Raw genomic sequence first — 16462 nt, 5'->3', positions numbered from 1 at the left:
TACGCGATGAGATTGCGGCCGTTAAAGAGTTAAACGTCACCCGGAAGTTTATCCCTGGCGGCTATAAAGACACTTCCTGTCAGCTTCCTTCCAAGAAACATTTAGAAATGTTCATGGGATGATGCAGCGGCATATAGGAAGGTACTAGTAAAGAAGGGCCCAAGATGAACTACGTACCTGGGACAGCTGGTCTCATCGACGAGATCGACAGTAAGTTGCAGAAGAACATCGGCTTTGGTAGAAACACAAAAAGCTGTGGCATGGTGTCGGACACACGATGCTGCCAATGTTGTTGTGTAACGTCTTTTACTTCTACTTGGCAGAAAAACACCTGGTTCTCCTACGAGATGGCAGAACACTGATCGGGTTCCTCAGAAGCATTGACCAGTTCGGTAAATTAGTGTTTTTCCTCAGCTACTACTCTGTTCTCGTAATCATATGACTAACAAAAACAATGCATTACATGTATCATCAGATACAAAGGTTGGTGTGCAAATCACGCGCATCCTAATTGGTTCCTCTTTTCCTTCAGCCAATTTGGTTTTCCATCAGACAGTTGAACGCATCCACGTGGGGAAGAAGTTTGGTGACATCCCCAGAGGAATCTTCATTGTGAGAGGAGAAAATGTGGTGCTTCTTGGCGAAATAGTAAGTGCATTTTACTAATCTTGTGACCATAATACAGCTGGCACTGTACATGTACGCACATCCTCAAATGTAGTTTGTCACGTGTTTTTAGTAAAAACACTTGAGTGACATACAGGCAAAATCACAGCAACATCCAAATGCTCCACACACGCACCATAAAATAGATGCGTCAGGGAAAATGCTGCAGATATTGAAATCAAATGCTGCAGGATTAAAAATTCACAAGAGAAATGCTGCAAATTCTTAAAACACACAAACCTTGCAAAAGGCTGACATCAATCAGTAAGATCTGGCTTCCTTGGTGTACTTGGTGACTTTCGTAATGTAGCATTTCTCTCATGCAACTTCGGTTGTGATTGCAGCATTTTCAATTTACAATAGTTTTATGGTGTTTGTGTGTTTTCTTTTGGATAATTCTGTTTGAACATTGCTATGCATTTGCCTTGGTTGTTTACCGTGCGCTTTGAGCCATCCCAAACTTCTCTCAGGGCTCACTTCCAAATGTACAAACCTCATTATCTGAAACTTTAGTATCGTTTAACATGAGAATACAACTTTGTAACTACATTCATAAGGTTAGACAAGTGGAGCATAGTAGGTCCCCTTAAAATCTTTTGGATTGCAGGTTAATCTAATATTAATCTATAATCTTAATGTTATCTTTGAAGGTATTCCCTATGTGTACATGTCTCATTGCAGGACATGGACAAACCATGTGACACAGTCCTGCAGCAGGTTTCCATTGAGGAGATCCTGGAGGAGCAGCGACTAAAACAGCAAACCAAACAGGAGACCGAGAAGGTCAAGATGCAGGTTCTGAAAGACAGAGGCCTCTCTATCCCCAAAGCAGATAACTTGGATGAATACTAACGGTGTAAACCCCGTCAGTTTGTATCAGAATGATATCTTAGTTGACTTTAAGAGAGCATGATTTTATGAGCACTAGGCAGCGTTATGATTTGCCTCCTTACTGTAGAATTTAATTTAAATTATCTGCTCCGTTTCACAGACCAATGGCCGCAAAACACGACATGGATCACTCTGGTAGCAGTTATTTTACAGCAGCACTTTGTATTACTCAGTCACGCCCATTGTTTTATTTGGAGATGTAAAGACCCGCTATTGACTTGCATCAAATGGCTATGCTGCATTTCAATTTTCTTTTTTTTAACCATTGCTTGTTTACGTTCCTATACAAATGGTAGCTGGCAATTCTAAGAATAAACTACCATTCTGTAAAATGTCCATATGTTTCTTACTGACAACTGGATGCATGTTTCTTCTTAGTCTGAAGCCCTCAAGTTAGTCCTACTATAAACAAGCCACCAGGGGGCAAAATTCAGTGTGTAACAAACTCATAAGGGGTGTCCAAACATTTTGTACCCAGGCCTGCATAGAGAAAAGCAAGCATGTTGGTCGCCACTTGGTCTATTCTGCTTTAAAAGATAAAAAAAAAACTTGGTTACTTGATAAACCAATGCAGAGAAGATTTTAACTAAATTGTAGTTGTAATTCACCTTTGTGCAATAGGTACCTATCTTTTTTAATTCTGTGTTTAGAATATACTACAGGCAGAAAATGAGCTGTTCACGGCCAACTTGCTGACGTTGGACAGCTAGATAGATAAAAGTATCCAGGCACACTTCTTAATAATTTCAGCTTCAAGACGTACACTAGACCAGTGGTTCCCAATGTGGGATACGCCAATTTACATGGTACATGAATTAAAAATGAAAAAGAATTGGTGCCTAACACTCAAGATTACGAGTGTGCGGCAAGTTGTTCCTTGCTCTGTGTGCATCATAAATAAGTTTGAATCATTACTTTGTGCATTAAGAGTGTTTCATCTTTAAGATTTCATTTATATTGGCATTCTGATTAATCCCCACACGGCCCCAGTGGTGAAAACCTGGCTCACCTGGTGAGTGGAGATTCACCTGAAAATAAGGCTTATTGGTGGTTGCATGTATTTTTGTATTTCAGATACTTAGAGGGGGGCAGTGGTTCTTTTAGAGTTGGGACATCATGGACAGATACCAGTCAGATAATAGACACTTCATACTCAACAAGCCGGATCAAAACTAGCACTGCTGTCAGTGATGCACTTGTAAATCACAGCTAACACACCCGAAGTAGCAAAGACAATATTACAAAATGTCCTACTTGTACAGTAACAGATGTCAATGTTAAACAAACCTTTGAACAGTTACTGCTTTCTCATGATTGTTCAACTTTGCCCTTCTATTTGCTAGGAAATGAATATGCAGACTTAAAACATAGCCATCCTCAGTGGACAAAAAAAGCGAACCTCAAAATTAAGTCCATCGATTCAAAGAGCGAAATAAATGATATGTAGGATGATAACTTGTCGATCAGTGCTCATGTCAAACTTTTCTTACAATTCTATGCTTGTAACTTTGTGGGAACAGTTTAAGAAAGGATAACACAGATAACATAAGTGTACAACGCAACATCCATGAGCAATTAATAAGTAAATATAGATCTGGCATAGAAGAATCACTGTCCATCAAACATCTTTGGAATGAAGTTGAAAAGAGGTGATGAGTCAGCAGTACCTATGTTACCCTGTGACCTTATAAATGCTTATACAAGACTTTTCAAGTAATTACACAGTACTTAAAGTATACAGATCTAACGTCACAGAAGGCCTCACGTTTCTGATAATGTAGCTATGGATTTTCAAGTTTCATACAAGGCATGTAATTTGAAGCCATGTTATGTCCCACTATTTGTCGCTGTGCAACGCGAGCCAACACCGGAAATAGTAGCCATGTGGGGCTTTTATTCTGAAAACCAAGTGGTGTTTGCATGAAATTGTCTCTTGGGCTTGACGCAGCTGGAAGGGTTAGGCCGGCCCATTTTGAAGACGTACAAACTGGGGAGAGAGACGCGCTGACGTCGTTTCTTGCGGCACTCAGCCAAGCCAACCTCTACCTTTCAATCGTAAAACTGCAAAACTGCTGGTGTACCGCCGTGAACAATCCACCGAGGGGAGTTGCCTCGCTAGCACCAGTGGTTCCAATCTGGTTCTTCTCCACCCTGGGAAGCTTCTGTAGCCAAATCACGCATGGAACGACGTTGCTGGAGTAGAAATGCAGAGGCGCACTTTCATCCCACAACAAGAACCATGCCCATATTGCACTGCAAGCAGACCCATGACACTCTTTCATCTCATACGACTTTGATATGAGTGACATTGTCTGGGATACCAACGAGGAGTGAAGACTCTTTTTACCCGGACGGTGTGATCCCAAAGGACGGTGGGTCCACTGCAGACGTTCCTGTACCGTCAACCTCTGCATTCAGGATTTTTTTGATGGAGCTGGAGAATATAGTGGCCAACACTGTACTGCTTAAAGCCCGAGAGGGTAAGTGAACGGCACCAAAGATGAAACTGTCAATGGGCCTTGCTCGGTGAAATAGATCATGACGTCTCATTATGGCAGGTAAAGCCCACACCTTGTGCAATATTTGGGCCAGTATTGTCAAAATTAATGATCATTCTTAAGCCATCCACATTGCTCCCATCATTTTGAATATTATAGTTTTTCCTCCACACCCGCTTTCTCTCTCTGTGCAAATGAATATACTCTTTCGCAATAGCTTGCTTGGAGGGACACACACAAGCACACACACTCATACAGATACATAGTTACAGGGAATAACTATATTCTGTTGCCTGGTTGTCGTTTGCAAGGTGATCCAGTGACGTGACTGGTGTTTAAAATGCACACCTGGGGCCTGCACAGAAATGTAGCAAGTGCATACACTGAATGAACTGCACCAGTTGGGTGTGCAGAGGGCACTGTCATGATTTTCTGATTAATGACATGATTGGTGAGTAATTGTATGTAAGACTTCCAAACGGATTCAGTGTCCCACAAAAAAAATAAATGCATCACATTACAAACCAACAAACATAGCAAAATACTTGTTTTTGTAGTTTGCAACTTCTCTGTCACTACTTTTTACCAGGGCATTCTCAATATTTTTACAGCCTAATATGCCGCTATAAAACATTACAACTTACCAGTATTTTAACTGTCTAGAAGAACTTAATGGTTCTGATTCTTTTTTTCTGCTTAGGTCACATGGTTGCTGCAGCTTGTTGCTAGGCAGCATCTATAGGACTCGGTCATAACTGCCCCACAGGCTAATGGAAACAATGTAACGGCTAGACTGTTTGGATGGCAAACTATGGCTGACAGTGCTATTCCTCTGAATGAGAGCCTTTAAGGTAGACCCACGACCGAGTCACTCCTCTGTATTGAATATAAAACTGTTTTGACCAGCAACTGTATTTTCCAAGTAAACTAAAGCAGATTCTACTTAGAGTTCACTTGTCTTTAATCTACTCTGGTTTCAAAGTCGATCTGTTGTGTCATGTGTCAAAATCACCCTTCTGCCACAAATGCAAGTGTTGCTGCAGCACATGGATTCATGTAGCAAAAGCCTCTGAGGAGTTACGGCATGACGCAGGAGGAGAGAGTGTGCTTCAGGCAGCCCATTTATCTCGCAGTGATGACATACAGTACTTTGGAAGAAGAACAGTAACTTGCAGAGTGAGTTTTGTGGGAATTAATGGAATAACAAAAGTGAAACAGGAAGCTTCCATGCTGTGAAAACCCATTCAATGGATGCATTTTTTATACAGGTCAGACTAGACATTTGTTTTACGGAAGCAGAGCATGACTGGGCCGGGTGAATCAAGCTTTACAAATTGATAAGAGCAGTTAATGACCCATGAACGATCTTGCTTGTCCCAGCTGCTTCTTTGGTACTCATCCAGTCTCCGGCTGTGTGTGGGAGAGGAAAAGCCGTGGACAGTCCCGCATACAAGGGAGAGATGGCCCTTTGAGTTACTAGCTTGGCTTGAACTCAGTATTCTCAACAGCTTGTGTACTGGAACTATGTGACAATGTGCCAACCTGGATAAAAACGTGTTATTGCCATGTGTCCTTTAAACATCCAAAATATGATTTAACTTGTATTTGACTTTGTATTGCGTTGGGCAGCTACACACAATAACCTGCACGGAAAGTGTTCTAGATATTTCACAATATGCACCTATTCCAGTTGTATTTCTTTGGAAACCGTCTGTTTTAATTTATTCCACTCATGGCCTGCCTCCAGGCACGCCCACTGAGCTGTGGTTGGTCACACCAAGTGCTCAGGAGGACTTCCGGTGTTGTGCTGATAGCTGCCGAACCCAACTTTATATGCGTTGACAAACGGTATAGGGGTTGATCTACTGCTGATCCGGAAGTATGTATTATTAGTGCTTTTCTAATATTCCACACTATGACAAAAATAATCACAGTATGTATGACTCATGTTAATATCGAACCAATGCCAGTAAAAGCCGATATTCAACACTGCAATAATATTGGTATGATATCGGAAATGAAAAGGTATCCTATTGGAAGTGAAAAAGTTGTATCTGGAAACCCCGAGTTAAAATGCCTGACCAAGTCAGCTGTGGCATCTGCGTATGAGGTGTGTTAAGTGGCAAAGTTACGGTGCTATCTACTATATGGCTGTGTAACGACAAGCCCCACAGACAGTCCCATTATGATGTGTTTGTGTTGGTGAGGATGAGAAGGTAGCGCCAAATTTATCTGTGGCAGTCCAAGTGTATTTGTGGTGGGCTGCCACAAATAATTGAATATATTAAATGTACACTGAAGTAAATGAGAAAAACATTTTCGCAATGGAGTTCATGACGCAATCAGCACACTCAAACACGTAACTTTTCCACACAACATAACGACTTAAAATACAATAGGCGGCAATTGTGAAAGGTGTGTCATCTTACCAGAGAGTCGTTTTATCCGTCAGCAGCAACTATTGTTTGCTTTCATGCTGGGGTTTCATTGTTGCTGCACAGTGGACGATGGCGAATCACTCAGGGAATGCTATTGTGGTACGTAATTCCTGCATCACAACGGATAGACGTCACGGTGTTGCACTTGCTGTTTAGCCACATTTTCCATCTGTTTTTTTTTCCATTTTGTTTTCCTTCTCTTTCATCGACTTGTCACTTTCTCTACCCTCTTCAACCTTCCTGCATCTTCAAACACTTGCTTCCTTCTTTGGCCTCTGTGTGGTGACATTGGCAACGTAAGCGATTCCAGAACAAAATCATTGAATACTTTTTGGAATCAAGGTACTCAAATAATTCAAGTAATTGTTGCAGCCTTAGTGTGAACATAAACTAGGCGTATCTTTCTTCACTATGAGAGCTATACTATACCTTGAAAAAAGAGAGGTGAGCGATTTGAGATTAGTTGTATTTATGTGATTGGCAACATTTAAACTGTACATTTTATAGGAAGCAGATATTTACCCAAACAGCGCGGCCTGTCTTTTTGTGATTTTGTGGTTTAAAAAAGATAGTAGCATAATATTTGAATTGAAGAGTTGAAGCAAATATTCTTTTAGCCTTTGGTGAGCTACTCAAAATCAGGTGGCGAGCTACCTGTTGGAGAACCCTGCTCTAGATGGTCCACAGTTTTTAAAAAACACTCATGGATTTTTATCTGATTTTGAAGAAAATATGACTCATTTGCTATTTCCAGTTGCCCACTCACCACCAGAAAAACAAAGCAATCACGACTGACCACTGTCTTACATAAAACACAGAATGGTATTGTGCTCTCTCTGTCGGTTAGATACAGCCCATAAGCTATCTAATCAGATTGATTGTTACATAACAAACTGAGTGGGCAACTGCCATCCGATCTCCATCTTCCTGTGGAGCCGCTCTCCCATCTCTGCACAGAATACGTTATGGATGATGAGTGCGTGCGGTGAAACTCCAATCATGGTCATCTGTGTGTCAGTTGACTGCCACTGTCAATGCTGTGACAATGCCATCACTTTGTGTGTGTGCGCGCACTACACATTTGCTAAGGAAATTGACTGGTTGAGAGAAACAGAAAGCAACTTAGGTCAGTCCTGACATGTTTTTTTTTCACAGAGTGTGACAGACTGCTTGGACATGCCTCTATAGTTTAATAGCTGTGTGTATGGTATCTGTCATTAGATGGAGGGTGATTTCCTTTGTTCCAATGTAACCACAATCCTATCTGGTGGAATGTGTGATGAGCCTTCCCATTCACGGCTCCTACTGGCGGTGGTTGTAGATTTCAAAACCAGTTAACATCATCAGCTGTTTAAATGAATGAAAGTGTGTGTGTGTTTTTTTTTTTTGGGGGGGGGTAACTGCAGTGCTGCATCCAGATGGCCTCACTAAATTATGGAAACAGAGCGGGAGTATTTAGTTTGGGCCACTCCACTGAATTACGCTATTCTGCTGCCTGCTGGCATTCTCCTCCTTCTGCCTCCGTTTTCCGTTTTGAATGTTGAGTGACACAATCAGATCAAATAGCCCTCATGTTGAGCTGCTTCACCTCATTTTCTCAAGCAAATAAATCTCTGAGGGGGATGATTTTGTCACTTCAGCCAGCCAAACTGAAGTATAGACCTGTCCAGAATATCTTGGTAAGGTGGCACATGTTAAGGTGAAAATTCAGGGGGAACTAGAAGGTCTAGCCCACCACTGATTGGCTAATTAAGAGGGGTGTCTCTCTACGTCTGTCCATGAAGTGTATCAGCCGACATTGTTCGATCCTCAAAAATACAGCAGATAGAACCCCGAGCCCTATCCTGAAGATCGGATTGGGATACCCCTACGTTAATTCCTAGGTGTGTGTATCACCCCTGCCCTAGAGATACCCACTTACGTTGGTCCTGCTTATGTTAAACAACTCATGTCTCAAACAAGCATATATATTTTTTGGTTTAAAACAAAAACACATTTTGAGGCAGTGACACACAGCAGGCAAACTAGCAGACAAACGCCACTGCCCCCTGTAAGCCCAACCCCTTTATTGATTAGGGGCCATGCACGTTGCAGAGGTAGCTTGCGTAACAGATGCAACATGTAAGGTGACGTCATTCTCCAGATACACAATGTGAATGGTGATGTGGTGGGTATTCTCCAGCACAGGCAACATGGTGCCCATGCAGCTCAAACATTGGAAAGTTTTTTCAGTGACGCGTTTGTTCTTTTTTTAGAAAATAAAAATCGATAAAAAATCAAGAAAGAACTGAATTGTAAAGCAGAATCGACAATGAAATTGGAATCATAAAAATCATAATTCCCATCCCTAAGGCCATCGCTGCAACATCATATGAAAACTGAAGAATGAAAATAAGCATGCACAAATAGAGGAAACTCCTGTCAACAAACTGCCTTAGATTAAAAAATTTATCGGTAATTCGCCTTACATCTCTGGTCACCTTAATGTGCAAGCAATGTCTTGGCATCTATTTCGATTTTGTCGACAACCGCTTATGTCAGTCAGTCAGCTTGTCCAAGAAGCATCAAGATGAGGGGGATCCACTATATAATCATAACATTGCAACTTGTCATCTTATCAAAGCAACATTCAAAATAAAAATCACATGCCATATAATGTCCCTATGTATGGCTCATCAAAATGAAGCTTCATTAAAGTTGCTGTCAACCTTGGTTAAGTACTGCACATGGGTTAGCGCCCCATGCCTTGAAAAATGTATATTCCGGCCACTTCCTGCTCTAAAGCTGCAAGCCACGAAACACACATGCACATACATTAGCCACGTTAATAGACAAGCATCACAAATTATAGAGAGAAAATGACCTAAACCGCTTGGTCGAAACCTGGCTTCAGAGTACTATTTATGCTTGGATTACCTAATGGCAGGCCTGGACAGACCCGTTTTCTGTCATAGTAATCCAGCATCAGCCTTGAAATCTGTGGCTTTAAATGAAGCACGATGCTGAACCCAGATCATAAAAACCTGATATGATGCGTAACATGATCATATCCAGTCATTTGCATCCTGTCATGTGCAATAAAGAGATTGCACTATGTACAGATTGAAATCAGTTGCGGAATTCATGTTTTGTGTGTCATGAATGTCATGTTTTTGCCCTCTCAAGTGGATCTTTTGATTGGAAGTAACATTGTAGCGCAACTGAAGGGCGGAGGTCACCTGCGATAACAGGAAAACAAGATAACACCCGTGAGGTATTTGTCCATACTTGTGATCTTAGCATGCTTCAAACAGACACAGTGTCCTCGAGCCTCTGCATCAGGAGGTAGCAGGGAGTAGCAGGGAACAAGTCTCAACAAGAATTGAGAAGATACTGCCAGTGGTACTGAATACTCATGGAAAAGGAGCCCTGCAACCTGGGCAAAATAAATCTTCCCGATTTGATCAGTAGGAATGATATACAGTGTGTCCATGTGTACATAAACAACGTTTATCCAACGTCAATCCCTGTGAAAGGTTGTTGCCATGTCATGATGTCACAAGGCACCCAAACTCACGAGACAAGACAATTCATGAGATTGGGTCCACAAGAACGAGAGACATGGCGAGATTTAAAAACTACTTTTATTATTATTATGCTTCTTCCACTTTTCTGACCTATAAATGTTGTTAGAATGCTGTATTCTTGTGTTAAATGATGGCAAAGTTTCAGATAATGAGGTTTGCGCATTTGGAAGTTAGCCTTGAAAGAAGTTAGGGATGAGGGAAGTTAGGGATTAATGACAGTTTTTTCTAACACCAACTCTTTGTGACCTTTGTGACCAGACCAAACAGGAGGACGGAGACCACCTGTCTCGGTTTGCCTTCTCGCGGACTATGGTGTAGAGTGAGGCTCATGTGAACACCAACAGCAGCAACAGACCAAAACACTGGATATGATGTAACCAAATGTGAGCGCAATAAAATAATCCAACAATTGCTGTTAATTATATTCAAATCAATAAAACAACAAGGGGGCCCAAATTTTGCTGCCTGCTTTGGTTTAAATAATTATTGCACACTTTCTGTAAATCCTAGAAACTTCACTTCACTTCTTATACATCAGTGTTTGTCTGCTATATGATACTATATTTAAAGGGGACCTATTATGGTTTTTCCACTTTTCTGACCTATGAATGTAGTTAATATGTTGTATTCTCGTGTTAAACGATACCAAAGTTTCAGATAATGAGGTTTGCGAAGTTGGAAATGTGCCCAACAAGAAGTTTGGGATGGCTCAACGCGCTCGGTTAGAAAAGGCATGATAAAACCGTTCCTTTGTGACATCACAGAGAGGCGGACTTCCTTACATATAAACTCTCTTCCTTCCCCCAAGCTCTGCTTACCCCGCCCTTACCCAAGCGCTGCTCCGCTGTTTATGTTGCTAGCAATGCCTCTAAAGGGAACGCCACATTTGTTTACAATTCCTAAAGACACCACCATCAGGTAAAATGGTTGAGTTCCTGATTCCCTACCAGCAAAAGAAATGCATTTTAATCTGTCACTGGCATTTCACACTGGACTGTTTTGTGAACATGAGCCAGTATGTAGCTGGACTAGCCGACAAACTTGCTGAAGCTCTGCACCTTTCCATTGTTACTTGGTCGTGTGGAAAAGTCAGAAGGACAAGGAGTAACAGTTATAGAAATAACAGTTTATCAGTGTCCTGACTGTGTTTATTTTGAGTAAGTCATGGAGCAAAAATGCTTGTCTGTGTAGCATTATAGCATAGAGGAAGCAGGGTTGCTAATAGCTCTAAAATGCTAAAGCTACATACCATTGAGAGACGTCTTGTAGTAACCTCTTTTCTTGAGAAACTTACAATCTCTGTACAGTCTCTACTTGGTATGTTAAAAGCGGGCATTTTAAAAAGATAAATTGCCTTTTATCAACTCCTACAAAGTTGGCAGCACAAACCGGAAGTGTTTCTATGCACTTGGCAGTGTGACCAACCGCAGCAGAGTGGGCGGGCCTGGAGGCGGGCCGTGGGTGGAATACATTAAAACAGACAGTTTTCCGTGAAATACAGCTGAATAGGTGCAGTTTCTGGAAGAACTACAACACTTTCTGTGCCGGGTATCATGTGTAGCTACTCCATAGGAGTCCACAACTCAATACAAAGGGCCGAAAAATGAGCATAATAGGTCCACTTTAACTGAAATTTCTGATCAAAACAATCAGTGATTTGTAAATGAAAATCTTGAAAATGACAAGGGTTGCCCAAACCTTTTCATACCACTTTAATATCTATATATTTATGATATATTTTTATATTGCTGAACGACCAAAAGGTGAATTTAGTACTATGTTAGGGACTTTAAGAACTTAACATGATAACTTTTTTCAAAAGTGTTGGTTCACTTCATTTTGTACTACCAGTCGTACATGAAGGCATCAACCAGAGAAGAAGCAAAGTATCACAAGGCTCTCTGTATTTTGAGTGGGAGCATGACTCATTTTCTTCTTGAGTGGAAATATTCAGCTCTGTGGCACTTGCTGTCTTTATTGTTTTTGCTGCCTCTGCCCACACATACAATATACATAACTCTGGATCCACCAAATCCACGCCTGTTCGTCATGGGGGGGTTGTTGAGTGGAACTGTGGGAAATAATTACCGTATTTTCCGCACTATAAGGCGCAGTTAAAAGCCTTTAATTTGATTAAAAAATCGACAGTGCGCCTTCGCTCTGTTGGACCATTTTCTGCTGAAACAGGGATATACTACGTAAGCTGGCAGCGATCAACCAATCAGAGAGCATGACTTAATACCTACAGTATGTAGGTATACTATCGGTACATTGCAAAATAACATTGTGGCCATCTTTCTGCTACTGTGAAAAACCAAGTATGAATTCAGAGCTTGCAATCATTCCAGGAGAACAAAGAACTCCAACCGCTGGACATTGGCGTAAACAGGGTGTTCAAAGTGAAGTTGCGAGTGCCGTGAGAGCGATGGACGAAAGACGGCGAATGCAGCTTTACTAAGGCTTGGAGGCAGTTACAACACCATATGTGAATGGATTGTGGATACTTTTGCTAAAGGATCTACTGTAACTCTTTAACAGCCACAATTGACTCCGACAATGATGAGAGGGAACCTGGAAATTGCCCAGCGAAATTTCCCAGCTGTTCAAGTCAGATACAGAAGATGAGGACTTTGATGGCTTTGTGGGAGAAGATGAATAAAAAAAAACAGGGTCTTGTTAAATAGACTCACTGTTTTGCTTCTGTTTCCCTATTTTTTGGTTTTAGCATGCACCTTATAACACGGCATGGGTTAAGGTATGGGTTAAGTACAGAAATAGACCCTGTAATTGAGACTGCACCTTTTAATCCGGTGTGCCTTATGGTGTGGAAAATATGGTATCTAAAGTAGACATGATAGGTGGAGAGAAAAAAGAAGCAGAGAATGTCAGTTATGTAAGTATAATAGATCCAGTAATCACCCCATAGTACTCAAGCATCATCTTGAGCATGTGGTCCTTGTGCTGATCCCATATTTTACTGGAACATCCAATATCCAATAATTGATGTGTATTAATCTGGGAACAATCAATATTTCCAGCATGTTTGCAGCCCCCTCGCTAAAGTCAGCTGATGCATGTAAGATTGTTTTTAGACACACAAGGGCTTGGTATGGCACTCCATTTTTCTCATATCTGCTACAAGATAAAAAGTATATTGTTTACAGTATGTTTATTTACAGGACCAATATTATTTATAGTGCATTTGTAGACAAAATTACATTTAATGGTGTAAAGTCATCATTATTGTCTGCAAGAAAAGAGAAGAAAGTAGAAAGTATATATTGAGAATAGGGAAAAAGAAAAAATCCAACAGTTCTAAAACAGAAATAGTTGTATAGTTGTCCCTTACTACATCGCATTTCAAACATCGCTCCCTCACTCATGCTTTTTCAAAAATTAGTCAATGATTACTGTTCCATACTTGATTATGGCTTATTTTTAGTAAGAAAAATATTGAAAGACAATTCATATGTAGTACTCTGGTTGCTAGGCATCAGTGATGACACAAATAATGTACGAGACAGGATATTACTTTACATTCATGTTGTCAGCCATGGCATGTCCAACATGACAGTGAAAAGTTTTCCTCCCATTCAGTGTGGAATTGGTAGATTTTCGGTTTCTTACTGCGTACTCCTCCCTCACTCTATTTGATTAATTAAGTTTAGACTAAATAAATTAACATGCTATGTCTCTTGTGTCCTTGCAGTGATCCCATAGCCAGTGCATTAGCAATGTAGTGTAAACAAACAATATGAGTGTAAAGGTGACGATACGGGTGTTATTTCATGTTTGCGGGGCTACACAAATAGTTTTTTAGAAAGTCACAAATGGGTTTTCTATGCTCGAACTACATTAATATTCAATTTCTTAATATGGAATCTTATTAAGAGCATTAAGATGAATAATTATTATAAGTAATTATTTTTATCTTAGTAAGATCTTATTAGGACCCGACCACTTATCGCGGTGAGGTCTGGAACCAGTTAACGACGATAAACAAGGGACGAATGTATATATACATGAACAAGAAACATCAGGTTTGTGTCAACAGTTCAAGTCCACAACAGAATCTTTTGTGGATTTATTTTGCAGAGATGTTGCCATAACAGGGACAAAAGCATTTGGAATGTCAACATAGTGACAAAATGTCGAACAAACATATTAATGGTGTGTGTTTGTGTTGTGTGTTGTGAGAGCAGCTTCAGAGGAAAGACCCAGCCAGAGAGGGCCAATGTAATCAGGTTAAACCTATTTCAGGGGCACACATATTGTAATCTGCGTCATTTTAGTAAACTGGCTCTGTTGTATTTATTAGCAACACTCGCCCGAAGTGCTGGGATAGCTGGGATAAGCTCCAGCACGCCCACGAAAATTCATGAATGAATGAACTTCCCTGAATGTTTACTCACCTGTGATATCACTGAGTTTGAACCCTGGATGACAAATAAAGTTATTGATCATACAACTACAGATTGCACTGTCATAATGATCACGACATTTATGAGGTGTGCAAACACAAAGGTTGAGTTGTGTCACTCTGCATGAGTGTCTTATTATGGACAGACTGTGCTCCATCTTTATGAGCCTGTGGGTGAGCCAATAGCCGCTATTGCCCACCATGCCCCACTGCATGTTCTACTTTGATTGGACAGGTATATAATTACATAATACTGAACGTGTTAGCAGACGTAATGAATTTTCCTTTCTGCATTCCAAATTTCATGTATTAATAGAACAGGAAACCTGCATCACCTGACTTTTCGTAGACAGGAAATATGCCTTGCCTTGTGTTGCTCTTTGCTTGCAACTTTTTCCTCCTTATGAACACAAACAAGCGCAAAATCACTCTAGCGACAACTGTGGCCTCACTTGCTGCGAGGTCATGGACCGGTTTGACCACCTCAGTGTGTATTAACACACTCGTGCCCTTGGGCTGGCTGCTATTTTTAGCTGCAGTGACATACAATGACTACAAGGACATGAAGAAAAAAAAATGGCGCAATGTAACAACAGGTTTCACACTAAATGTATGGATGGATCATGGCACATGTAGTTCTATGGTAAGGTTGGATTGGATGCGACTGCATTCTGATGGAGATAGTTTTATGACTTGTTTTATGATGCGGGTAACCCCTTCCCAGCTGCTCAGAGAATAGGTCACAATTTTCAGGTGAAAGGTGTATATTACCAGTGTTTGCTTTTAGTGCATTAGCACATGTGCTTATTGAGATAAAGACAAGTACGTGGTGGGAGAGACTAGTTCAAAGATGGTAATAAGGATACAGAAGGACCAAATGACATCATTGTGGAACAGAACAACAAAGAGCGTCTTCCGGCCATAGTCCTCCTTTGCGCTCAAATCTGGGCAGTGTTTCCCTCAGCTTCCTGTGGCATACAAACATAAACTACAGTTAAACAAAACCTCGGGAAGTTTAGGACAGGCACTAATACATCTTCTTTCAATAACAAATCTTTGAAGCTTCCGCAGGGATTTTATTGCAGGTGCTGGACAACGTTGTTTTACAGATTGATTGAGTTTTTATTGTTGTTGATATGAGTTAGTGCCATTATTATTGCACACATACCCTTTTACAGTCTGGACAGCTTAACTTTAAAAAAAAATTAAATTAAATGCAATTAAATTAAATTTTAAATCATACAAATGTACTTAAATGTTTGACAATGAGCTTGTTGTTATTTACCTTTTAGTCAGATCCCTGCAGGTCTTTGCCAATGGTTTCTATCTCTTTGTGGGGGAGCAGGAAAAGGAAGACTTTGAGAACAAAGCCATTTGTATCAAGGCGCTGCTTTTTATGACTGCATCAGTACCTTGCTGACCACCCGGGTATGACTCAACTGTGAGGACGACATTTAACAGATCAGACTAAGGAGGTGATGTGAGAATCTGTAAGAAAGAGATAATCATTGTTGGATCCGTATTGGTTGGGAGCAAAAAATGTTTTTTTAAAGGATTTAAAGGTTTTTGAATGTACACAAAAGGCCCATTTTATCAAAACAAGGGGCATTAGGATCTCTTCACGGTATCTCCGCATTGAAAATGCATTGAAAATGCATTGAAAATATCGATATATGGCTGGGCCATATATCGATATTTTTTAAGTATCAATATATCTGTTAAGTATGATATCAACAACAAGCATATCTTTCATATTGATATAGACAGGATTTGATGCGGGGTTCTTATGTTTCAAGATGGCGCCCCCCGAGTGCAAGCTTGTTAAGGCAGCTCCGTGTGTTTATTGTACTTTATTACTTTTTTGTGTGAGAGTGTGCCATACCGATCCCTTGAGCAAGTGTGCAGCTCTGGATGTGTTGCATTTATATTTTTGTTGAGTATAGTTTGTTTAGAGAATGTTGCGACTCGGAAATCAGAGTATTA

At 40.6% G+C, this 16462-nt stretch overlaps 2 protein-coding genes across 6 annotated transcripts in view; both read left to right on the top strand.

Annotated features, from left to right (window-relative positions):
- The first annotated feature begins 42 nt into the window (after nucleotides 1-42).
- On the top strand, nucleotides 43-1893 carry lsm1 (LSM1, U6 small nuclear RNA associated). The gene is made up of 4 exons (XM_058071025.1): nucleotides 43-210; nucleotides 324-392; nucleotides 533-648; nucleotides 1348-1893. Exons 1-4 carry the CDS (start codon nucleotides 165-167, stop codon nucleotides 1516-1518), a joined length of 402 nt encoding a protein of 133 aa, XP_057927008.1. The 5' UTR covers nucleotides 43-164; the 3' UTR covers nucleotides 1519-1893.
- A 1633-nt stretch (nucleotides 1894-3526) lies between these two features.
- The window catches only part of grk5l (G protein-coupled receptor kinase 5 like), a 34237-nt gene continuing 21301 nt past the window's right edge, over nucleotides 3527-16462 (top strand). For 2 of the 5 annotated variants that reach the window (XM_058070096.1, XM_058070095.1), the window contains exon 1: nucleotides 3527-4037. In XM_058070096.1, the coding sequence (XP_057926079.1) occupies nucleotides 3986-4037 (52 nt within the window). In that variant the 5' untranslated portion in view covers nucleotides 3527-3985. Of the gene's footprint in view, nucleotides 4038-4093; nucleotides 4116-16462 lie in introns of those variants that run through there. The other 3 variants (XM_058070099.1, XM_058070098.1, XM_058070097.1) reach the window with 3 other exon arrangements.

The sequence above is a fragment of the Doryrhamphus excisus genome, chromosome 4 (assembly GCF_030265055.1).
Source record: "Doryrhamphus excisus isolate RoL2022-K1 chromosome 4, RoL_Dexc_1.0, whole genome shotgun sequence".
Taxonomy (NCBI): domain Eukaryota; kingdom Metazoa; phylum Chordata; class Actinopteri; order Syngnathiformes; family Syngnathidae; genus Doryrhamphus; species Doryrhamphus excisus.
This window is presented reverse-complemented; position numbering and strand designations above follow the sequence as displayed.

Excerpts from the sequence above, each read along its gene's own strand:
- lsm1 (XM_058071025.1), top strand. The coding sequence starts at position 165 with ATGAACTACGTACCTGGGACAGCTGGTCTCATCGACGAGATCGACA. Across the intron at positions 211-323 it reads TCTCATCGACGAGATCGACA|AAAAACACCTGGTTCTCCTA; the intron begins GTAAGTTGCAGA and ends TCTACTTGGCAG. Across the intron at positions 649-1,347 it reads TGGTGCTTCTTGGCGAAATA|GACATGGACAAACCATGTGA; the intron begins GTAAGTGCATTT and ends GTCTCATTGCAG.